Raw genomic sequence first — 24,655 nt, forward strand, 5'->3', positions numbered from 1 at the left:
GGCACGGCGGCGCTGGCTGCCCGCAGCCTGCCGGGGGGAGAGCTTCCCTCGGTGGGGGTGGTGGGGGGGAGCCTTGGACAAGGCTGCTGGCGTCTTGGAGCCCTGGAGAAGGCCGCCGAGGCTGCTTCTTCCCCAGCCGCTCCGCTTCAGGGAATTCAGCTCTCTTCTCCTCGCCGCCGCCGCTGCCGCAAAAGCCGCTGCTGGGCTCGCGCGTGCCCCTTTTGTCCCCATCCCGCTTTGGGACCGCAGGCAAGCGATGGGTTGAATTTGTCTAGACCCCCGCGCTCAGCGGTCCGGTTCCGATCGCCGACTGCACTGCGGACCCGTTTGCAGAGGGCCGTGTGCGCTCGCCTCCTTCTGGAACGTTCTGCCTGACTGAGCGGTACCGGCTGCTGGGGCGCGCGTCAGCCCTCCGCCACTGACTTCGGATTGTGGAGTGGGAGACTTCTGCGGGCTGACCGCCGTCACAGAGAGCACACGGTGGTGGACACCTCCTACCCATTGCTCAATAAAACCCATTTTCCTAACTCTTCCCCTAAACCAAACCTTCCATGACAGGAACATCTATAGAACATGTTCCCCATTGATATCAGTGGGGTTACACAGAAGTTTTAAGGACCTACTCTGAGGTTTATTGTGAAGAAGAATTAATCTTTACAAATAACCTTGAAGATGGAAATGCTGTGTTATTAGTCTTCTTCTTCTTGACTCAATAAAAGTTCTCCTAATGCCGCCTTACACAAACACGGAATATATTTATACACTACGAAAAAATACAAATTAACCTCTAAGTCAATCAATATTTAAAGGACGCAAACAGATTTGCAAGCATGTTGATATACTCTACAGACTCTGGTGACATTTTGCATATTCAAGATAATCGTTTTTTTTAGACATTAGCAAATTCTTAATTTTGTCATTTCATAGCATAGAACTTTAAGTTAAAATCTTATATATAAGAAAAAAACAGAAAGACTGGAATAATGACTGTTATTGTCTTGCACAGCAAGCATGTTTTACAAAGGAAGAATTGAAGGTTTAACAACTGCAGCAATCTGACTAACAGAACATTCCCAGATGGTTTCATAACTGAAAATACAAACACTCATTTACACTGAAGCTTTATCCATACCTATTATTTGCTGTAGTAAATCCTACTGACTAGGGATTTGGTTATTTTTCTGCTACATTTTGAGGTTCAGAATAGGGAATTTTCTACTTTTTCATGGAAGAGTGTCTGTGACTTTTATTATGACAGAATGAGTTGTGCTGTGAGTACTTTACAAAGTACTTCCTGTCATTCAGTCAGGGAACAGAAACAGTGATACCTGACTCCATTCAGGTAGCTGGTGATACAAGGAACACAGAGAGTGCACATGGCTTGACGCAGCTGTCTATCACCTACAGCCTTTTCAGTTCATATCACTTCTATGATTCTTACGTGATGAAGTTTTATTTGCCAGAAGCTCAGTGTTGTGAGATCCTTACCCAAAAGCTCGCTGAAGTGCGTTGGGAGCTTTCTTTTAATCCAGCCTCTTCCTAAGGACATACCTGGGACGGAACACCTTAATTTGTGCTTTTTCAACCATAGCTTTTGTGTGGAAAGCAGAAACTTACATTAGCGTGCAAAAATGTGGTTTGGAAGGCAACTTTGGAGATAGTGTAGTACAACCTCCCGCTGAAACCCAGTCTAACTTCAAAATTAGATCAAATTACTCACGGGCCCAGCTGAGTTTTGCAGCTCTCCGAGGATGGAGATGCTGCTGTTTCTCTGGTCCCCTGTTCCCACACTCAACATTCCTCACTGTGAAGAACAGTTTCTGTATGTTCAGGTGGAATTTCCCTTGCTGCAAGTTGTGACCTTGTCCTTGCCCTGTGCACCTCCGAGAACTGCCTGCCTCTGTTTTCTCCGTAGCCCAACTGGGTAACTGAAAATTAAAAATTTCAGCTAGACTTCCCCCCCAACTGCTGTTAGCCGTCTCTCCTCTAGGCTAAGCAAACACAGTTCCTTCAGCCTGTCCTCATGGGTCATGTGCACCAGTCTACCAGCCATCCTTATTACTTTCTGGTAGGCTTTCTTCTGCTAATCAAAGCCTCTCTTGTAGTGGATGCCCCAAGCAGGATGCCGTGTCTCTCATATGGGCACATGGGTGCAGAGGAGAGGGAAATAATTTTATCTCCACCTGTTGTCTATGCTCTTGCTAATACTCAGCCCAGCACTTGTTACTGGGGCAGCTTGTAGATTTTGGTTTTGGTGACTGCTTTCTTAGGCAGCAGGAATTATTCTTAAGGACCTTATTCAAACAAGAGGTTTGGGATGGAGAAGGCAGGATAACAAATGTCATCTACACAAAGTCAATTATCCTTGATTATAATCTTTATTTGTAGCTTTCATTCAGCTTCTTTGGCCATAGAGCTTTGAATGAAAGTCTGAAAAACACTGATCTGTCACAATGACGGTGAATTTGTAATCATATCATGGCTGTTTCTTCTGCTGCTCTTCAGCTGCTCTGGTTTCTATCCGGGTCATTGACAGCTGGAGACACATCCCACTGGGATACAGCGAAGTAGAGTTCAATAGAGGCCTCTTGCTCTTTGTCAGAGAGCTAGCCAAACTTCGCAACCTTTTGGATGCTTTCCAGCTTGCTATGAGGAGGCTGAATTCCACAAGACTGAAATGCCCAGCACAGAGAACCTCAGTTTTTAGAGTACATGCTGGGGTAATTTGCCAAGACTGGCAGAGTTTAGGGACTTCTTGCTTTGAACGGTGAAGCACAAATGTAATGACTCGACTTTGCACCAGGGACCGGGACGTTTTTTCTAGCTATTGGAGTATTGAAGGTAGTTCTGTGTTTCCTAATGCTCACCTGATGTTCTTCCACAACCCACCAAAAACCTGAGCCTTGGAGTCACACTTTTCTTCTTCAGAGATGTACAAGATAGGAAATGAAAACAGACATGTTAAAGGATTATAGTCTGGAATCAGAGGGCAGTGAAGGGCAGAACAGACCTCAAGAGGACATCCAGCCCTTCCTTCTGCTCCCCGGCAGAATCAGCCACCTCTAGGACAGATGTTTTTTTACTTACCTCTAATGCTGGAAATCTAGTTTCCCCAGACCGTCCGTTACACATCCTCAAAATCTTCACTGTTAAAAGATTTTTCCAACCTGAATCTCCCTTGTTGCAGCTTCAGATCGCTATTTCTTCTCCAGTCCCTGTCAAGTGTAAATCCAAAACATATTTAGGGTTGATCATGCCAGTGACTAGTTACTAACTTTAAAAAATAGCCATTAGTCAATACTGAAGTTATATAATTGATGGTGACTTTTGCTCTCCACAACTGTTGTGCTGGATAAAACTGCACACTTGGAGACCATTATATGGCAGTAAGTACTTGACACTCCCTCAGAGGTGCACATAGAGTTGACAATCCAGGTCACTTACTTTTCTTATGAATTCTGAATACAGAGAGATTAAATAGAGTATCAAGCTGCCATTTTCACCTAGCTATTTTTCCAAATAGAAAAAGCCACCTGGGGAAGCGATCCGAGTTAGAGAAACAGAATTAAAAATAATTTATAGCTAGGAGGGGAAAGTGTTTATAGTAATTTGCTGTTTCATCTCAGTGTGTGTTTAACATTTGTTGATGGAGTTCCTGTGCCTCAGGTGAATGTAGATGCATTTTAGTTGAGACGAATGGAAAAAAATTGCACAAGAAGGTGGTTAGCTAAGTAGTATACAGCAGAGGGTATATCGACAGTTAGGGGAGATAATGCCACCCTCTCTCTTCTCCTACCCAGAAGTCTGCACCAACAGAAATCACATGTATTGGCGAGAGACAGTACATTTCGTGAGGTCTGTTTTTCTATCTGCCTGTCACTGTGAACTTGCTAATTGTGTCAGTACTCATATGTATGTACAATGTCAGTTGATGCCGGAGCCAACAAGTATGTGTTTAAAAGGGAGTAACAGACACGCATTAAAAGTTTGAGAGTGATCTGTGGTCCGTCTGCTTTCAAAATTTCTCTAACACAGCTGCTGGGATTACATGTATTAATGATGAATTGTTTTTGACACTAGCCAGTGTCAAAAAGGCTGTAATCTTGCACCCCTGAACCACACTTACGGATGAACTTCACACAACATAAAGTGGGAGAAAGAGCCAGGTCGACAGTACCAGAAGCTTTAGTTACGTAAAACATGTCCTTACACTTTCTTGAAATTCCTTCTACAACAGAAATTACTGCAGATTTTACAGGAACATTACAGGAAGGGGAAGTATTGTATGGAATCATGAAAGGAAAGGAAAGTGGTGAATAGAAGATGTTGATCGGTGTTATGAAAACCCTGTGAACACTTGCTGTATATGTATTTCCCATCTCACCATGAGCCAAGCAATCTATTTTCCATAACCTGTGGCCATCCAGTGACAACTCCTTATTTTTGTCTTTCCTAGAATGCAACATTTGGCAAAAAGCCATAAAAAGTGAACTACTAGGTAAGAAAAGATGTGCTATCCTGTCTCTGATATAGTCCAGCAGCGGATGCAGAGGGAAAGGGCACAAAAACAGACAAGCATGAAATAATACTTTGCTTGCACATCTTCCAGACTTCCCATAGTCACTTCAAACTCATGTGGGCTTTTAAACATACTCCAGCTATTCTGAGTCCTATGTCCCTGACCATTATTGCTAGCGCTATGATCATTTTTGTACTCTCAGACATGCTGGGTCTTCAGACCCTGCTCAGGTCATGCACGTCACCTACATAAGCTACCAGAATACACGGCAATATGAAGTAAAAAAGCTTAACTGCAGGAAAGTCAAGGTGTGGCAGAAAGGCATCAGGCCATCAAGTAACTTTATTTCCAGTTTGATCCCTGGTGCCAGATCTCTGGTTACTACTCAAGATGTGCTAGTTCACACCTGAGCTCCCTTCTGGCATGTTTTAATGCTATGTGGCTGAACTTCCTGGGCTACAGTCACATAGTTATAAAAGCTTAGATTGCTAATGGGGAATCTATTTATTTGGAAGGACAAAATGTTGTAGAGTGTGAAAAGGGAAAGAAGGAATCCTATTTTCTGACAGAAGGCATTCGAATAGCTTTGGACTTCTTCCTCTTTCACCTGAATCAGAATAACAGGATCTGCAGATTGCATGGAGCAGAGTCTCTGATGAGATCCATGGTACGATCCTGTTGGTAAGGCTGTGATTACTGGTAACCAGTAACCTGAATTTTTCCACAGCCTGTGACTGATCATCTGTTAGGCCCCTGGTGATGAATCTGATTCTCTGCATCCCTGTTTCTTTATCTGTTAAATAGGAAAAATGATACTTGCTCTACTTGGCAAAGTGCTTTGGAGTCAACAGATGAAAAACTTAAGTACTAGCTTCAAGTCAAAAAGGAAGCACAAACTGGCAAAAAATGACTGGAAAGCTTAAGTAAATGGCTTCAAACTTCTGAAATGGCTTGAGTCTAATTTCCAACTCTAATTCAGTCACTTTCTTCTTTTTGTCACCACCTATTGCTGTAGTCAACATCCTGTTTTTACAAACATTACAACATGTGCCTGTCCTAATCCTCGCCTCTTAACACTAAAATCTGTTTGAAATTCAAGTTGCCTTTCCCCAGTCAATTGTGCAATGTGTTGTTTTCGGAATGACCCTTGCAGTCCCAAGGAAACAGCAAAAACAATTACCCGCAATGGAAAAGAAAAGGGAGATTTTAAGACCAATTTAATCTTCTGCCTTTTAATACAACACTATAAGCAGAAACAATGAGTTGAAACACTGTAATGAGGAGTTGAGCAGAGTGCTGGAGAGGATTTTCCTATTGTTTCTCTCTGTGAGGCATTAAGACTCACAGCAGGTTCAAAAGAAAAGCTCTGTGCACACTTCCAGGTGGTATTTCATTAGCAAATGTGTTAGCAGCTTTTGGGTAGCTCCTGCATGTGTAATGTTTTCGTCAGTGCATCTGAAAGCAATTATTTTTACCCATTATTTATTCTTCTGTGGCTTTACACAACCTGACTGAGCAAGGAGGAGTTTGTTCAGCCAGAGGAGAGTTTTCATTGAGAGAGCTGCAGCAAACTGTGTGTGTGCGGGGGCGGGTGTGTGCGTGCGTGCGAGCGCGTGTGTGTGTATAACAGATCTCATCTTTGTGCTCCGGTAGTTTTATTGTTGCTGTGTTACGATCCAGAAAAGAGCTGGAAGGGCTGAGGAGTGATGACAGCATTAGTAATACAGGAGTTATAAAGTGAATTTTATCCGTAAAGTAACGTGTAAACTAATGTTTTTTCTTATTTCAAAAGTTATAGTGCTTTCCTTTCTGTAAGCTCTGAATGGTCACATCCAGCTCCCTGCAGAGCATGAGGCCAGTGTAAATCATCATCACTTCCACAAGAACCGGGACACAGGGGAAATCAGAAGTGTAGAAATCCTTGTATTTTTATTGCCAGTTGATCTCCCCTTTGTCAGCATGGATCAATAAGCTCGATAAGTGAGATGGCCATCTGAGAGCAGAGAAGGAAAGCAGTGCGAAGTGGAAAACCTGAGGGGCTTTGCAATCCACTCTCCTTTCACCTCCCCCTGCTGTCTCCACCCTCGGCGCGTTGTGACTCCTCCTGGAAAGCAGCAATGCTGAAGTCTGCGAGGACCGGAGCAGCACAGTCCCGTGCAGAGCTTGAGCAGCTAGCTGGCAGCGCAGGAGGGGCTCTACCTTCCCTCCCTCCCTCCTCCTCCTCTGCAGGGGGAAAGCACCCATCTCTGCATGTGTTTTCATGAATGCCACAAGCCAGCTATGGGAAACCAGCATTTTAACCTGTGCAAATGAGATGGAGTCTGAGGGGGATCTACCTGTCTGGTAATTGACTTAACAGAGACGTAAAGTCCGGGTGCTGTAGGATGAATGAAGACATGACAGCAATGGGACTGTGAGTTTTTGGAGAATGTGCCCTCCACACTCTGCTTAGTTCAGCGGTTGGCGGGGGGCCATGGGGAAGATGCACTGAGACCAAGTGCCTGGCAGAAGCATCACCCAGCTGGCAAAGATGGAGAATGGCACGGCGGACAAGCAGAACCAAACTGGGCTGCTGGTAACGAGCCAAGAGATTGTCACAGCTGAATACCAAGTGGTTACCATTCTCTTGATCCTCATCATCTGCGGACTGGGCATCGTGGGCAACATCATGGTGGTTTTGGTGGTCCTCAGAACCAAACACATGCGCACTCCCACTAATTGCTACCTGGTGAGTCTGGCTGTGGCAGATCTCATGGTGCTGGTGGCTGCAGGACTGCCCAATATCACAGAAAGCCTGTATGGATCCTGGGTGTATGGCTACGTGGGATGTCTCTGTATTACTTATCTCCAGTACCTAGGGATCAATGCTTCTTCTTTTTCCATCACTGCCTTCACCATCGAGAGATACATAGCCATCTGTCACCCAATCAAAGCTCAATTCCTGTGCACTTTTTCAAGAGCCAAAAAGATCATCATTTTTGTCTGGACTTTCACCTCCATATACTGTATGCTCTGGTTTTTCCTGCTAGACCTCAATACAGTAGTCTACAAAGACACAACTGTTGTGTCCTGTGGCTACAAGGTGTCCAGGAGCTACTATTCTCCTATCTATATGATGGATTTTGGTATATTTTATGTAGTGCCAATGATACTGGCAACTGTCCTCTATGCACTGATTGCTAGAATACTGTTCCTGAACCCCATCCTTTCGGATCCAAAAGAAAACTCGAAGACCTGGAGGAACGACTTGGCTCACCAAAACAAGCCTGTGAATTCCAAGATGACTAGCCGAAGTTTCAATAGCACTATTGCTTCTAGAAGGCAGGTAGGAAACTGAATTCGAAATGGCTTTTGAAACCTAACCCCCCTTGTTTTTGAGATCACTAGCTTAGACATTTGGAAAGGGGTAAAACATGTTATCCTTTTTTATTACGTCATCAAGCTGAAATAATATGATAGATACACATGCATATTTATAAGTATGTATTTATTGCCTCCTGCTAGAACCGGAAGTCAAAAGATATTTAAGTTCCTATGTTTAAAAGGAATTAAGAGGTGTCAATGAGGAATGAAACATATTTTCAACTGCACTTTCCTCATATTACAGCCTGTCAGTAATGCTGACAAATATACACAAAGTGACTCTTGAGTTAAGTTGTGAGATCTGAGGAGAAGGAACTTGCCCAGGAGTTGAGCAGACTTGAGGTTTAACATGTTCTGAGTGCTAAGGCACTGTGTCACCGGGTGAGCAAAGTGAAGTTTCTACTTTTCCTGTCTCTGATTTCCTTGCTATGAAACAGTGAAAAGTCTATTTAAGCAAGTCTGTATATAAAAATACTTCATAAACGTTAAGTATCTTTGTTACTCTGTTGTTCAGGAAATATTTTTATGTACTGATGGCTCAAAACTGAGGCATGGATTTGAGAGGCTTCTTTATATTTTTCCATATATGTGTTTTAATCTGTAATTATATCACTAGAATATAGTTAACAGAATGAATGATTTGTAGCTATTCACAGTAAAGCACACTGCCTTGTACTCAGACAGCATGGAGCAGTTAGCACAGCTGGGTCCATTTCTGAGAAATGCAGGGTGCATCACTTTGCGATTGCCCCTTGGGAAGAGGCTGGGGCTGTGTTACCCACGTTGATGCGAGCTGGGGCCCCGCTGCTCCACGTTGCCCCATGGGGCTGACACCCACTCGGCCGCCGGGCTGACCAGCTCGGGAGGGCTGCCTTGGCACAAGGCATGCTTTAGGTCACAATGCTGAGGGTCCCACCTCTTCAGACAAGCTGAGTGTACCCTAGGTGATAAGTTGAGCTTTATTTTGCTGTTTCTTTATGTAGGTTGCTACTATTTAATTAAAGGGACTTTTTCCCTTGGCATGAGCCATTGACCTCAAAAGTCGACTGAGCTGTCTGCTATAACACTAAACATTCAGAGCACTAGGAGATTTGTAAGTTGGCCTGGAAACCTACAAACAGAAACATCTGAGCTAGTTTTTATTTAATTATGTATCTCCACTTGTAGTTAAATATTTAGACTAGAAGTGTTTAATTTTTTTTCCATCAATTAGTAGAAAAATAAGATAAACTTATTTTCAAGTTGTCATTGTTGCTTTACTATATATGCTTGATTATATGTGCTTAAAGCATTATATGCGCTCATTTAAAAAACAGAAAAATCTTTTAAATTGAGCATTGCAGACAGCAAATGCTATTATATTTTGAAAACCTAAACTTGAGGATTATTATATGATGTCTTTTATGTCTTATAAAGACGGCAAGAGGTTTTCCTAAAAGCCTAAGTAACTTGATGGATTAAGAATGCTTCATTACCAGTAAAGCTGGTATATGCATATAGTACAATGTAGGAAGCAAAGCAAGGATAGCATGACGTTATTAGTAATATTATTTATAAAATAACAGCATTCAGAATATACCCAGTGGTGTAAAATGGGAAAACATAAGTCCATATTCAAAAAGTCTAAAATCTCAAAAGACACAAATTTCCCACTATTTTTGGAAAGACTTAATACATGTATAACGGACAGCATATTTTGGCCTCATAGTGAATTCTGCTCTCATTTAAAGATATATGTACACCTTTTCAGCGTTGTGCTTGCACTAAAGTACCAGTTGCGTATGATCTCCAGCATGCGATTTACAGAAAAAGTAACAAAAAGTCATATAAAGTTCCTACTTCTGTGACAGTTCTTGTATTTATCCAAGAATGTTGGATACATACAAATGAACAATAGAGAATGAAATTAATACATGTTCCATTGAGTTATTATGAGTTAATTATTACTATAATAGACTTGTTATGAGCTCACATTTATGTAATGTATCAGAATAAAGCTGTAAGTTAGATAAGGTTCCTGAATATTCATGCAGGTTTAACCCAAGGTATTTCATAATCATTTCTGACTGTGATGAACCCAGCATGGCAGAGTATGTGAATTGGTTTACCCACTTAATCTGATCTGGATTGCTTCACTAATATGTAGTTAGCTTGACCCAAACTGGCAGATCACGCCATTTCCTTTAATTTCCTTGGGACTTCCCATTACCTTATCAACATTTTGAAAATCTCACTTTATTAAAACTAGTTAAAACTTGCTAATTTGAACTTGCTGATTTTTTAGAACCAGTTTTGTTCTCTAACTTGTCGTACAGTCACTGTGTTTTAGTTCAGGAGCATCTTCTGAAGCTGTTTCTAGCTCATAACAGAGATAGATTCCATCCTCCTCCTGTTTTAGAAAGTTCTTACTTGCATTATAGTACTAGCATATAGCGTGTATTGTCAGCTCTGTCTTTCTACATCATCTTCCAAGAATTAGACTCAGGCCGCTATGTGTAGTCACTACTTTCTAGTGTGAGTCATATATTACAATAATGCAATTTCAATTATTTTCTTGAAAAAATGGCAGTACAACACTTAGATCCCTGGTACGAGGAGTGAGCCCAGAATTAGAAGTGATTGACTGAAAATATGAAGACCAGCTTGGAAACCATCTTGGATGGAAAGCCTGGTGCCAATGGAGAGAGCAAGCAAGGGAGGAGCAACTCCAGCATGGCATCTAGAATGTCTCTGTTCTCAAGAAAGAGGCAAATACAGCAAATACAACCATTTTCCCCCAACTGTGAAAGGCAGTTGCTTGAACTGAGGCAATGCAGGCGTATGGCAGCCTGACAGTGAGACGAAGAGGAGGGAGGGAGAGCACTGCTGCAGAAGCAGCATAGATGGACCAAGCTCACTTTCCTTAGATCAGATATTTTCAGTCTCTGATATAAACAGATTTAATGCCAGTTGTAAAGCTGGGGAAAAAGAGGTTGAGGATTTTTGTTTTGTTTTCAGAACAGAACAGTGATTTAGATTATTTTGTGATTCAGAAATAAGGTCTGAAATATTCTTTTAGAATAGTGAATCAAGCCTATTTTAATATATTTTTCCTGCCAGTTCTCTAGGGATGAGCACAGAATGAAATGATGTTACAACACCAATGAATGATAATGAATTATTCCAGGCAGAAAGTGTCCTCTGCTTACTCATTCTATTCACTGCCTTCATCGTCCCACCTACATGATTAAAAAGTCACTAAACTATGTTAGTTCAAGGAAATATTTATTTCACTCTAATGTCTGGAAAGCTAACAGGAACAAAATCTATTTACTAAAGGTTCAATACCCCCATATCCCGCTCATGAGGATTATTTATTCTGTTTTAAATTTATTCTGTTTTTAATTCTGTACTAAATAGCAGGGTTTGATAAACGTATGCTTTAAATTTTTGAAAAGAAAACTAGCATTATTTGATAGTCATGCGAATATATCAGAGTCCATTTCCAATTCACTTCATTTTCCGTCAGGCTTCTTTTGTCCCAGAAGGAACAGAAACCAGTTCGTTCTGTCTCTGAGGTGTGTTAGCATTGTCAGAAGAAAAATTCAGCTGTTCCACTTATTATGAAAAGCAGAGCCATTAATAAAAGCCCTTTTCAGGGCTTTTGATCAGCCACTACAGTTAGCAGGTAACACTTGATTGTCTCCTCGGTGAAGATCTCTGCCAGAAGAAAGTGTTAGGCTCTATTGCCATGACCCATAAACTAGTATTAAGCTTGTTTTTAGTACCAAAATGTGCTGGTTAGCCTTCAAGCATGTGCCTCATTTGTCACTTAAAGACAAATCTTAAAGAACACCTATTATGTCTGATGGGGCTGCTGCTGACTGCACTGAATGGGGTTTCAACTGTGCTTTGCAAAATAAATAATCTTAGTAGACTGAACTTCATATATAATTTAACAATGATGTGGGAAAGCATTTAAGTGCCCATAAGGGGTTTCAGTGATAAAGAAACAGTTACATAATAGACTACAGTCTATGTAGTTTTCTGCAAGAGAAGATTAGGAGAAAATAAAAGGATCACTAAGAGAAAGGTGAAACCTCTTGGGCCACAGAGAAACTATGGAATTTTTTTGCTGAGTTACATGCTTTGCACAATTTGAACCTGAGAAAACAGAATGAAATAGCCCTGGTGTACGTATTTCCTTGTAATCAAGTTCAGCTGCAGGGTGGGTGAGAAAGCAAAAGTCTCCGATGCACAGCAGCCGAACCCAGTTCATGGTAGCTGACACTTCAGATCTTACCAGAGGAAAAATCAATCAGATTAGAAGAAGGTATCTTGGCAAAGAGTATCTCTTAAGGGCAGGCAGTTCAAAGTCCCATTTACTTTATTCAGAGTGAAAGAAGGGACTTCAATGCAAAATCAATATTCAGATTTATTTCACTGCTGTGATCATTTGTACAGATTATCACTACTCCTAAGAAAGTTAATTGAAATTGATTTCTTCTCACTTGCCATAAAATACAGACTATGAATTTGAAACAGTCCCGTTAAACACATCTTTTGAAACTGCAAGGAAATCCTAGTTCTCCTGAAGCATCTGGGAAATTGCAATATTTGCCATGGGACTAAGGTAAGTGCTGCATATAGTAGCAAAAAAGATTGAAGGCGGATATTTTAAGACAATTTACAGGCAAGTGCAAGTATAACATCCCAATCCCTTAAATCAGTAAGAGATTAGCCACTGATTTCAGTGTTTTCAGTGAAGGCCAGTGTTTTAGTGTCACTCTTCTTCTAAGTCAGAGTCTAATGAGATGTCGCAGCCTGTAGATTTAGACAAAACTTACCAAGATTCCAGAAAAAAAAAAAAAAAGTGATTGATATTTCAGCATCACGACCCACATAACACCAGAGAAAATTTTCTCCCTTGGCTTCCTGTTCGGACTGTATTTTATAGCGGGGCTTCTACAAACGTTTTCTTTAACCTTCATGAAATCTCATTTCTTAATAATCAAAGACACCAAAGATTGGTGTATTTTTCCATTTAAAAGGCTTTGAAATACAGTGAATAGAGTGTGATGCAAGGGTCAGTCAGAATTGCACAGTGGTAGAAGGGAAGACAAGAATCGGTTCCAAAGAGACATTGGTTTTTACTTTGTCGCTTTGGAAGCGTGCATGTTTACAGGAATGTTTTAGCAATAGATCCCTTCACTTCCCTGAAGCCCTGAAGAATTTTTTTCCAAGTTTGAAGAAAACTGGCCTAGATACTTCTGAGTTACAGTTTACAATGATTTGAATAGTCAACTTATGTCCAGCATCTCTTTCTTGGTTACTTTGTCCCTCTTGAGCAGCTGGAAATGCAAAAAGTTTGCAAGAATATTAAGGAAAGTATCGCATACGCTTGCCCTGTTTTCACTCTTGCCTAGGCACCTGGGTATGGACATTGAGGCAGGATACTGGACCTGACTAACCTTTGATCTGACCCAGTGTGGATGTTTGTATGTTTTTATGGGTGACTATTGGCCGTTCCACTGATCCAAAGACTGTCTCACAAACAATCAAGGGTGTTTGTCTCAAATTCCTTGGGACCTTGGATCTGAAGACTCTCCCTCCACTATTTTGTTGTAATTTCAGTAATAGCTGAGCCAACCTAACAGCCTGCTGATGATAAAAGGGAGAGATCTTGTTCCTTCTGCCGCCATCCCCGTTCTTCCTTTCCTTCCTCCTACTCCTCCATTCTTGGCCATGCACATCTGTCTCTGTTGTATGCTAGCTTTGGAATGTGTCGGATCTCAGCTCTCACTAACTTGGTAGAAAATTTCCACTTTTTTTCTCCAAATGAGTTATGTGCTGTTTCAGTGAATTAAATTGGCTCTTCACAGGGTCTGACAAATGCTAAATCCAGCATAAAATGGAAAGGAAAGTGGATGTCTGGGAACAAAGGAGGCAGAGGAGTGGAGCTCTTCCAGGAATTGTGAGCTGTTAGATTAGTTGAAGCTGTAACACGTTATTTGATCCTTAGCCGGTAGCCTCGCGTACCTCAACAGAAAATATGCTAAGGTAAAGGCAAAACGTTCAAAGTAGAGCATTGCTAATGTATTTTGAAATGAAAGAAAGCTACATGTCATGTACTTACACCAGGTTAAAATCTTCTCAGCTGAGCTGGTGCAAACACTTTCTCTATCTATCTCAGGCAATTCTCCCTTTGCTGTCTATATCTAAAATTACTTTTCTCAGAGAGCATCCTTCCTTGAGCAGCTTTTGAGTGTTCATGACTCTTCTTTTTCATGAAGTCATCCGGATGCTACATACAGATTCCTCCACTGTCCACTTCCCAGACTTTTATTTGTAACCTATAGACTTTTATACAAAAATCTTTACAGATCTAGAAAGAACTCTTTGACTCATTGGGATAAAATACTCCCTGTTCCTGTCTTAGTGGCTAAGGCCCCGGTTATTGACATCAGCTCTGCTACTACTGGATTCTAAAGAGTATAAATTTAGTCCGGATAAGACATTGACATGGGACTGCATTTTGCTAAATTAGATAGTGTATGTTACAGAGTCTGTCTTTTCATGCCAGCTTCATGGCAGCTGTGGAAGAGCAAGTGAAACCTGATGTGACATAACATTAGAGTGGCATAGACAGATGGTATCTGAGCTGGAATAAAGCATTACCTTACAAAATCAGCCCTTAAAAATGAATACCATTGATGAAACAATGAACACATTTGAAGCGTGAGCACGTGGGTCATGCTTCAAGATATGTGCTTGCAACATGTCTTACTCCATAGTAGGAGTTCTTACGTGCAGGTTGCAGTACTGCTGTGCTAAAACCCTGGAGTGTGCATTTTGGTGTGGCCTAGCTCCCTCAAACCTCTCTTCAAGTCATAGCGTGACCCAGTTCACCTGGTCACCTTTGGATACAGATTCAGTTCATGGTTAGATATGTCATGCAGAAACCTTTACTCAGGCAGACAAACAGGAATATATTGATATAGTCATCGATAGGCTGAAGACATTTGGCTTTTTAGTCATTATGTAGCTGTTCTTCTGCCACTTTAATTCATTATTTCTGATTGTGGTTGCAAAGGCAGCTGCAACAGTTAGACCTCTTATTTTTCAGGGCAGCAAAAGATTGCTTTAGCCTACCGGTTTCTACCTTTGCAGCTCTAAAGGGGCTTGTTACTGGTGCTTGCAAACGATCCATACTGTTAAATCTTTCAGAAAACTCATTCCTTGATTGTATCCTAATCAAAATGAGTAGCAGTTGAGCAAACTCGTTGACTGCAGTTATAGGCATTTATAGTGCATAAATAGTAATGTGCGTGCATAAATTCAATCTGGGAAAAATACAAGTGTCTGTACCTAAGCTTTGACCAGATTGTCCATTACTGAAAACTGCAGACAAACCAAATGCAATACAATCAGCTCATTGCCTCTGTCAAGCAGCAGTTCATATTCAACCTATATTTATTTTCACATGTATTACAGCTTCAACATTATACATGCCTGAAACAGAGGCTAATAATTCTTTAGTTACTATTCATAGTGTTTCCCTTTGTAATCTTTACATCAGCATATACTTTTATTCTACTTGACTCACTTGAAAAGCCAGGTGAAATAAATAGGTCTCGGCATTGTATGAACAGAATATTTGCAGCAAACCCACTGGCTCCAAGTACCTCTCTCATGGCAAGTGTTGGAGAGTATGCTGGAGTATGAATTCTGGAAATACATCAAAATATCACGAAGAGTGAAAGTTTCCCTGTAAATGCTGGGTGCAAGCTAGAAGAGACAGATCAGCTACTGAGATTTATTTATACTTGCAAATATGTTTAACGATACAGCGCTGCATTATTAACAAGTGTCGAAGAGCAGAAGACAAAAACATCATAACCCCTCTTTCAATTCATTTGATTGATTGAAAACAGTCATACATGTGATTGTAACAAAATAAGTACATAAGTAACAAAATAAATCTCAGCACATCTTTTTCTTTTATTTTTCTTGTACAGCACCACCACCACAATTCCACTTACTCACAGTCTTTGCTTGCACAAATAAAAGATGAGGATTCTTATTTGAACTGTGGAAGGTATGGCTGTTTGTTTTGTAATTTGTTTATGGCTGGTATTTAGGACAATTAATTTGGAGCAGATGTATACCTGTGGTGGTACAAGTTCAAGGTCAGTGCTAATGTTATCTCTTCTTCTTATCTAAAATTCATTGACACTGACCATTTCAGGCATATTATTCTCATGTCTTTAATTAAAAAGACAAGAGGGAAAGAAAAGCTACAGTTCATGAGTAGAAAATGCATTATTCAAAGAACATCAGAGCAGATTTCACAAGAAAACAAAAAGTTCACTAGCACGTGACACCAACCAAAAAAATCTAGAAATGCTTCTTTACAGCACTACGGTGGAGTTAGTAAAAACATTTTAAATGTTTTCAGAATATTTTCAGAACCCGAAAGACTGGACTTGAAGAATGGTTACATGCAGCGCATTCAAACCGAAGCATTTCAATATCATTCAAAGCACACTTGTAATTTGGACTGAAATGGATTTGCACAAAGCCTTTTAATCATGTTTTCAATTTCCTTAACTGAGAATAATTTGTACTCTGAGTAGAGAATATGCAGTGCACATCCACAAGAAAAGAGCAATCAGGGTATGCTCACTTTCACTTGAGAAATTAATAAGCTCTCTGGGTCGATGGAAAGGCCATTGCCTCTGCTTTCAGGGAGTTTGGTGTATGGCTAGAAAGAATAGGTAATAAAAAGCAGATTCTTCAAAAAATTTGTCCCCCCAGCACTTCACTGACATAAAATAACTAGCTCCACCCCCAACATGTTTAGTTACATTTAATATTAAGTGATTTGAAAATAGATATGGCAGTTTATTTAAGCACCCTGGACCAAACTTTTCTCTTAGCTCTTTCTGTGCAGCACCATCAATCCCAGTGAAGATTTTCGTTGTCGATAAGAAAACGACTTTTGCCTAAACTGCATTTAGAAACTGTGTTCGTCTGTAACGATAAATTCAGGAGGGAAAAGAAAGAAACATGGCACATTCGTGGCACCTTTGGCTCAGTGTCTAAAGACTGTCTCAGCGGTTACAAGCCACCCTGCAAACTGGGGTGCAGAGGTAGCTGCCAGAGCACCCACCAGGAGCTGCTCTTGCTGCTCTTGGGTGGTTATGAAAGCTCACTGCCCCTGCAGCCAGCCTAGGGAGGATTTACGAATGAGCAAATAGCTATCTGAACTCAGGGCCTTCCAGCTGGTCTCAGAGACGTAACTGTAATTAAGCTCTGGACCCTCCCTTCACGCAGCATGTGCGTAAACCAGAGCTGCTATTTCTGAATGCTTCTTGAGTGTGCTGGTGTTGTGGCAGCTTTCCACTGATGTTGTAGTAACTCTCGACTTGGACCCCGCTCAGCCTCACTCAGCCGCAGAGCAGCAGCTCCTTGCTTACCACACCACATCCACATGCAGCCCGCTCCATGGCCACTGCAAGTCAGATCGATCATGCAGATGAATTTCTGCCAGGTGATACAGAGCTCTGGTCAGCTTTGCGATTTTTGCTGGTTTTGAAAGAACATATACTGCATCCAGTTTAAAATTACGGTGCAATCTCATCATTGGCTTCTCCTGATGCTGACTGAACCAGCAAAAAGTGCCACCAAGAAGGTGCCCTCCACAGCCACGTGCTCTTGCCTCTTCTCTTGCAGTGACTTTAGACTCTGCAGCAGACTATGAGTAGGTATGAGTTGATCATTCCTCTGAGCAAGCCGAAAATCAGCTCTACAAAGCAGTGATTAGTGTTCAGTTGGACCAGCAAGCTGATCTGATCTGCACCGTTATCACGGGGGCCACCTTACAGAAGGAGATGGGAATACACCACCAGCAGTGAGAATGGGATTGCTCCTTTCAGCTGCAGTCACAGGTTGTCTTGGCTGCGGTTTATGTCAAGACCATGAAATCACAAGGGTCAACAAGAGAGCTGCAGACAAGATAATGTCTGGTTTTAATGTATTATCAAATCACAACCTCAGTAAGGGGAACACGGCAACAGCACAAATAAGCAAGCAGTGCTAAATAGAAGGAAAACACGTATCAAGCCACAAGTATGCATAAGTTCAGTTAATCATTTGCACATTACTTACATTGGTTTTGAGGGCTGTAGAACCCAGTTACGTGAAAGGTAACAGCTTTTTTTTTCATTGCTACACCATATTAATTATTTGACTTCAAATTTAATGAGTGAATCTCTCTCCACTTCCTGACAATAAGTATAATCAATTTACTGCAGGCAGAGCCTAGGATTCGCACTTAGAGCTGCATAATTGTAACTGGTTCTCGGAGCAGTTGTTCTTTAAAGATATTTTCAGAAAAAAATTAAATTGTCAGCAATTAGCAGGTATGACAGCAAAGTCCCCTGCTCAGCTTCTGGTAGTAAAGGACTTTGATTTCTGTGCAGACTGTTACTCATTCTCTCTTTGAATGCTTGAGGTGAGGCAACAACATCTGTTAGCTGGACTGACTCCCACTGTCAGTCCAAGCTCTATGAAGAGTCATAAATACTTTCTTCCATTAAATGTGGGTTATTTCCCATGGCAAATGATTGTTCTCAATTGAACAGATTTTCACACACATGGAGCAAGTCCAGCGGAGGGCTACTAAGATGATGAAGGGACTGGAGCATCTCTCCTGTGAGGAAAGGCTGAGAGAGCTGGGCCTGTTCAGCCTGAAGAAGAGAAGACTGAAGGGGGATCTGATCAATGTGTATAAACACCTGATGGGAAGGTGTAAAAAATCCAGAGCCAGATTCTTCTCGGTGGTGCCCAGCAACAGGACAAGGGGCGATGGGCACAAATTGAAATACAAGAAATTCCATTTAAACATAAGAAAAAACTCTTTTACTTAGAGGGTGGCCAAACATTGGAACAGATTTCCCAGAGAGGCTGTGGAGTCTTCATCCTTGGAAATACTCAAAACCCAACTAAACATGGTCCTGGGCAACCTGCTGTAGGTGACCACGCTTTGAGCAGGGCATTTGGACCACATAGTCTCCAGGGATGGCTTCCAACCTCAACTATTCCGTGATTCTGTGATTCTGTGGATGTTATCTGTAAAGAATCACTTAACAAAAGTTAGGATGAATTTGGAACCAGGGTTTTTCATTCTTCTTACTGTAGAAAACCTTTCTGAATCAGTCATTGATCAGAAATTCACAAAGAGAAAAGTCTGTCAGTAGTTTTGCTTAACTCTGAAGGTAAAGTAAAATAAAGCAGCTGCTTGAAAGTGTATATGTTTCTTCCCAGCTCTGAGTGCTACCCTTCTGCCTATCTTTTTGTTCCCCTAGGTTACCAAGATGTTGGCTGTGGTGGTAATCCTATTTGCATTTCTGTGGATGCCGTACCGAACACTGGTTGTTGTAAATTCCTTTCTCTCCAGTCCCTTCCAAGAAAATTGGTTCCTGTTATTTTGCAGAATATGTATTTATTTAAATAGTGCCATCAACCCTGTAATTTACAATCTGATGTCCCAGAAATTCAGAGCAGCCTTCAGAAAACTCTGCAATTGCCAGCAGAAACGGGACAAGAAACCTGCGAATTACAGTGTGGCCTTAAATTACAATGTTATCAAAGAGTCTGATCACTTCAGCACTGAACTAGAAGATATTACCGTCACCAATACCTATGTCCCCTCTGCAAAAATGTCCCTCAGTGATACATGTTTGTCCTCTGAGGTAACAATTTACACATTTTAATATTTGTTGTGTGTTTCTCAACATCTAGAGCATGTTCATGTGTGCCCGGTTGTAGTGGGATACCTTCCAGCTGCGGCAGCACAGTGAATGACCGAGTAAGGCTAGTGGTGCCAGGTCACTGCACAGTGCAGCGGGAGAACTACCCCACCACAGAAAGTGATGCTTTCAAAGTGTCTTGTGCTGAGCAGGACATGACCTGCGGGAGCTGGGATATGGGGAAAGCTGAGGAGAAAGACCTAGATTAAGCCTTATTCCCTGAAGAGCAATGGTGGGGTGCCTGTGCCTGGTGCTCAGGCGTGTGCCTCACACACGTGTTTGGCAGGAGGGTGGCCACTGGTGTCTGAGCTCGGTGACTCCTCCTGGGCCTGTTCTCACTGTCTGCAGGAAGGAAATGGGGCGTTTTCTTGAGTGTCATCCCTGCACCCCTGGCTCAGCATTCACTAGCCTGTTGCCACCAAGCAGATGGCACCAACAGAAGACACCGAGCTCCCACATGCCAACCATACTTCAGATCCATTTCAGTTCTGCAGAGATCATGCAAGTTTGTAGCACATCTCTCTAGCCCATCTTTCTTCTAGGTAATAATGCATGCTACTTTTTCATGCTGCTTCTTATGCAAAGCTACTTAAATAGTGTTCATAAGCCTGTACACCTTAGATCTTGCAATATGGATGATCCACAGAGACACTTATGTTTTCCTTGCCTTTTGCAGGTGATATGAGAATGAAGGAAGACATTTCTTTCTCAATGTGCTTCTTCTCTCCCAATTTTCAGGCCTGAGGCCCACATCGTTCTGCGAGCGTACAGTCATGTAAATCTCTTGGATGCTCTGTTCCCAAAAACCTGTGTGAAACGCAAAGGCTTTTCTGCTCATCAAATTGCAGGAGTTACCATGTGTCTCTACACACCTGTCTGCTTCTCACACTTGGGGAGTGAAAATAATATACTACTGAGTCTAACTGAATGAAGCACTTTAGCACACACCTAACTTTAAGCAAGGGGCTGACTTCAGTGGGATATGCGATTACTTCCTCTCATGTACAAGCCAAACTGCGGTCTGTGCTCTCTGAAAGAGCCAGGCAGCCGGGGCCTTCTCCCCAGATGCAGAGCAATGAGCGATGCTCCCGGGAAAGGGGAGACGAGCAGAAGGGCTGCTCTGTTGCCCTGCCTTGCCCCGGCCCCGGGGGTGCACGCACAGCTCTGGGCAGCACTGTGGGGCACAGCAGAGAGCAGCCAGCACTGCTGCTTATTGCAGCAATTATCTGTCATTGACTCCCTGCTCCACAGTCATGCAAATCTATTTGTAGGCATCATAACATGCTTCTGTAAGCAGATATCTGATGGTAAAGAACATGAAATCTATTTTTTTTTTTTTGCAGTGTAACTGTAACAGCATGAGATAGGTAGGAAGGTCATCAATTCACAGCAGGGAATAAACAAATTAAAAAATCACTAGGAAGCTTTTAAACATATTATTTGCTCAGTAAGCTAGTTTATAGATGTGCCACTTGAAATGTAAGTCTTCACTAATACTGAATTCTTCCTGAACTTGACATACTGGTGTACTGTATTGGAACAGACTTTTATATTTTACTATTGAATTTTACCTTGGTTCAATAGCAATTGTCTTTCAGGCTGCTGCAAGGGGGTAATAGCTTCAATATAGATAGCGTCTAGGGAAAAGGGGAAAATTCAGTGCCAAATGTCAATATTTCTTCATTTTTCTTCTCCAAGGGTATCCATATGCTACTTCAGGGCATAAAAATCATTTTAAAAAGTCAGTCGGTTGTATATTCGGCTGGAAAGAAAGGAAATACTGAGAAAGCATTACTTTCCTTTCTTAATTTTCCAAGTTTTGTAATTGCAATGTTTCATTTATATGACCATCTTTAGCACTGTTTTTGATAATCGGAAGCCAGAGACAAAAAATTATTTAAAAGATCGATACCCTATAGCCCTCAGATTTAAATTTTTCTGAGAACTCATGTCTGCTGCATCCAAAAACCTTTGCTGTACGTTCACTGGATGGCAAAGAGGAGTTGAAAAAATCTGACTCCTGTCAAATCTGTAATCTTGCTTCTGACTGCTACTAACCTTGTAGTGCTTCACAGGCACTTTGCAGCTTGGCAAGGCCACTAACGAAGCATGGAAGAGATCAACAGCGGAAGGAGATTTTTAACCAGCAGTGTAGAAATGACAGACTTGTTCCAGAAACCCTTTTTATCATCCATCTCTTTACATCTTTACGTTGGAGACTCGCCTGAGAAGCATGGGAGCTGTCAGAGCATTAGCTAGAGCAGACTTGGGTGTGCTGCACTGGGAGCTGGTCCCACGCTGCCTGTATTGCAGTTTTTTCCCTAAATCCTCTCCCTCGGAGGCAATTCCCTGCTTACAGGGTGAGCTGAGGCTTGGCAGCTCTGACCTGAACCCTACAGGGCCCTAGACACGTGCAATGAGCTCTTTCTACACAGCTGCCCCTCGCTGCATTACCTGAGCACCCACACGGCTGGCAGGTGGAAACAAGGGAAAAATAAATGACAGAGTGAGTCACATAGCAGCCGAGCAGGCAAAGCCGACTGAGGTGCGGTGGTCAGAAGGGAAGAATACCGCTGTTATTTGAGAGCGAGTACCTAGCAATCAGGTCTCATAAATGTAAAAATAGTAATGACATACACTTTGAACAAACCTTTTCCCCTGGCAGGCTTAACGTGAAATTTCAGCTCTGTGGCATTTTATTGCTCACGCTTGCCAAAAACTATCCTACCACAGTATCCTATCACAAGGAGACGTCAAAGAGAATAAACTTTACTCCAAAACAACTGTCAGAGTAAAATGCAATCATCTGGGAAATCTTACATAGGCACTTGTATTGACTTAGCTGGGAGACACGTTCAAGATGCAGGCAAGTTCTTGCGTCTGAATAAATAAAGCCTTAGGGTGCAGTAAGATCAAAGCTGCGTGCTGCTGGCTGCGGCTGCTGCGCGGACCGTTCCTGAGCGCCCCGCGTTCGGGGAGGCCGCGGGTAGGCAGGCAAGGGGAGCGCGTCCTGGGCGCGTCCTCGCTCTTGGGCAGGAGCCGTGGATAAAACATGGGGTGCAAGGGACAAGCTGTGCGATTTGTTGAATCAGAAGTTCGCTTTCAATCCAAAAGCTTTGACAGGCTTCCAGGCTGTTAGCGCTACATTAAACACATGGAGCAGTGAACGAGGCATGGAGGCAGGCCAAAGAGGGACTGGAGAGGTGTGAAGGCAAGCGGGAATCCCTTCATTCCCTCTGAACGCCATCTCTTCACTGCTCTTTTGTCACTGAAATACCTGGTAAAATGCTAATCGTCCGGGTTTCTCATGCCAGCCCAGGCTGCTGGCCTCGTCTCGTGTTAGGAGTTAGAGGAGGGATGAGGTAGAGTGGAACCGAAGCTGTGCCTTGAATTATTTTTAGTGTTTGATGGGAAAGAAGAGAAATGACTATCTTCTGTCTACTTAAATAAGATTTTATTTCCCTCTTGGTAATATGCACACTTCAAATACCGTTATTAGCTAGACATATATCAAGATCTTTCAGATCCCACCGCTACTTTCCAGACTTTTTCTAAAGAGGTCCCAGAACTAGGTCCTTTTCATACTTAAAAAAACAAGCAAGCCTGCAAAGCAAACGGTAGGCAAAGAAACTGTATGCTGCAGAAGTCTGGTTACCCTGTTTAGGTATATGCTCCGCTGACACCGTACTGGCTGGGCTAAGAATTCAGCTAAGTATTCATATAGTAACAATGAGAAAAACTTACACTTCTGTCTTGATGTTGCAGAACGCAGAGTGAATGAGAATTCTTACGGATAGACAGCAGCAGAAATAAACTCTATTTGCATTTTTACTCGAAAAGGAGCATCCTGCTTTCTCAGCTTCTGCCTTCCGTAGTTCTTTTTTAAGATGTGCAAGTGAGATATTTAAGTCCATATTCTTAGTGAGCTTTCAACAAAGACTAAAGTTTATACAGACAATTTTGTATGCACCATTACTTGGGATAATAATAAACAGAAAGGAATGATTTTCATGCTGATATTTATTTTTGCAAACAGAAGTGATTGCGCATACAAAATTGTGCACACAAAGCCTGCATATATAAAATTGCAAGCATAAGTTCAGGTGCTGATTTTGACTCGTAATTTGCTGTGAGTATGTCCTTAGAGACGTTATTCATAAAATACATTCTAATATTATGCTAATTCCTACAGATGCCACTAAGAAACCTTGCTAAGTAATTACGCTAATGTGATGGTAGATCTAGTTCTGTTTACCCCTCTGTTTATAACAGTAACCAACCTTTTTTCTTGCATCTAAGGGTTGTAGATTAGATACGTGGAGATACCTTCATTTAAAAACTTTTGTAATTGTAAGTTTATTAATAATTCTATAGTAAAACCTTTTGCTTGAAGTGGAAGTGACTGGATGTTAACATTGACTGCAGTAATACAACTATTTATCTTTATGTATTTATTTTGTGGATAACAATTTCATCTGCAATATTTAGTTTAAAAGTATTGTCCAAATGGTAACAATATTGAAATCCACATCTACGTTCCCATTGAATGACTTTAATGTAACAGACTGGGTTCTTATTGCATTTTTATTTGGAGCTATACACAATACATGACATAGGGGATAGTACTATAGCATCTCACTTTTGGAGCTACACTGTTTCCAGTGTGAAATTCTTAGATGTTGCAGACTTCAGTGTTAGTAAATTGTGCAGTTGAGATCAGTTAGGTATATTTAAAACACATTTCGGATGAAATTAGTACAGGACCTCTCTAGGGTCAGAGTTAAGGATATAGCAAAACAGCTCCAACGTATTGTGAAAAATTGTATGAAGCTCCTGCGGAACCAAATGGCACAAGTCAAATATAGCTCCTACTAGCTTCGCTTCTGAAAAAACATTATCTAATTTATCTAATTATCAGACTGAAAGGCTGATCCTACTTCAGAAGCTGCTGGTAAAGCTCCCATACTGCACAGTGCACTAT

At 41.6% G+C, this 24,655-nt stretch overlaps 1 protein-coding gene across 1 annotated transcript; it reads left to right on the top strand.

The window, feature by feature from the left end:
* The first annotated feature begins 7,049 nt into the window (after positions 1-7,049).
* Positions 7,050-19,638, top strand: TRHR (thyrotropin releasing hormone receptor). Its single transcript, XM_009667679.2, has 2 exons — positions 7,050-7,844; positions 19,231-19,638. Exons 1-2 carry the CDS (start codon positions 7,050-7,052, stop codon positions 19,636-19,638), a joined length of 1,203 nt encoding a protein of 400 aa, XP_009665974.2.
* The last annotated feature ends 5,017 nt before the right edge of the window (positions 19,639-24,655 follow it).

This window comes from Struthio camelus, chromosome 2, assembly GCF_040807025.1.
Source record: "Struthio camelus isolate bStrCam1 chromosome 2, bStrCam1.hap1, whole genome shotgun sequence".
Lineage (NCBI taxonomy): Eukaryota > Metazoa > Chordata > Aves > Struthioniformes > Struthionidae > Struthio > Struthio camelus.

Coding starts and splice junctions, on each gene's coding strand:
- TRHR (XM_009667679.2), top strand. CDS start 7,050: ATGGAGAATGGCACGGCGGACAAGCAGAACCAAACTGGGCTGCTGGTA. Junction 7,845..19,230: donor CTATTGCTTCTAGAAGGCAG/GTAGGAAACTGA, acceptor TTGTTCCCCTAG/GTTACCAAGATGTTGGCTGT.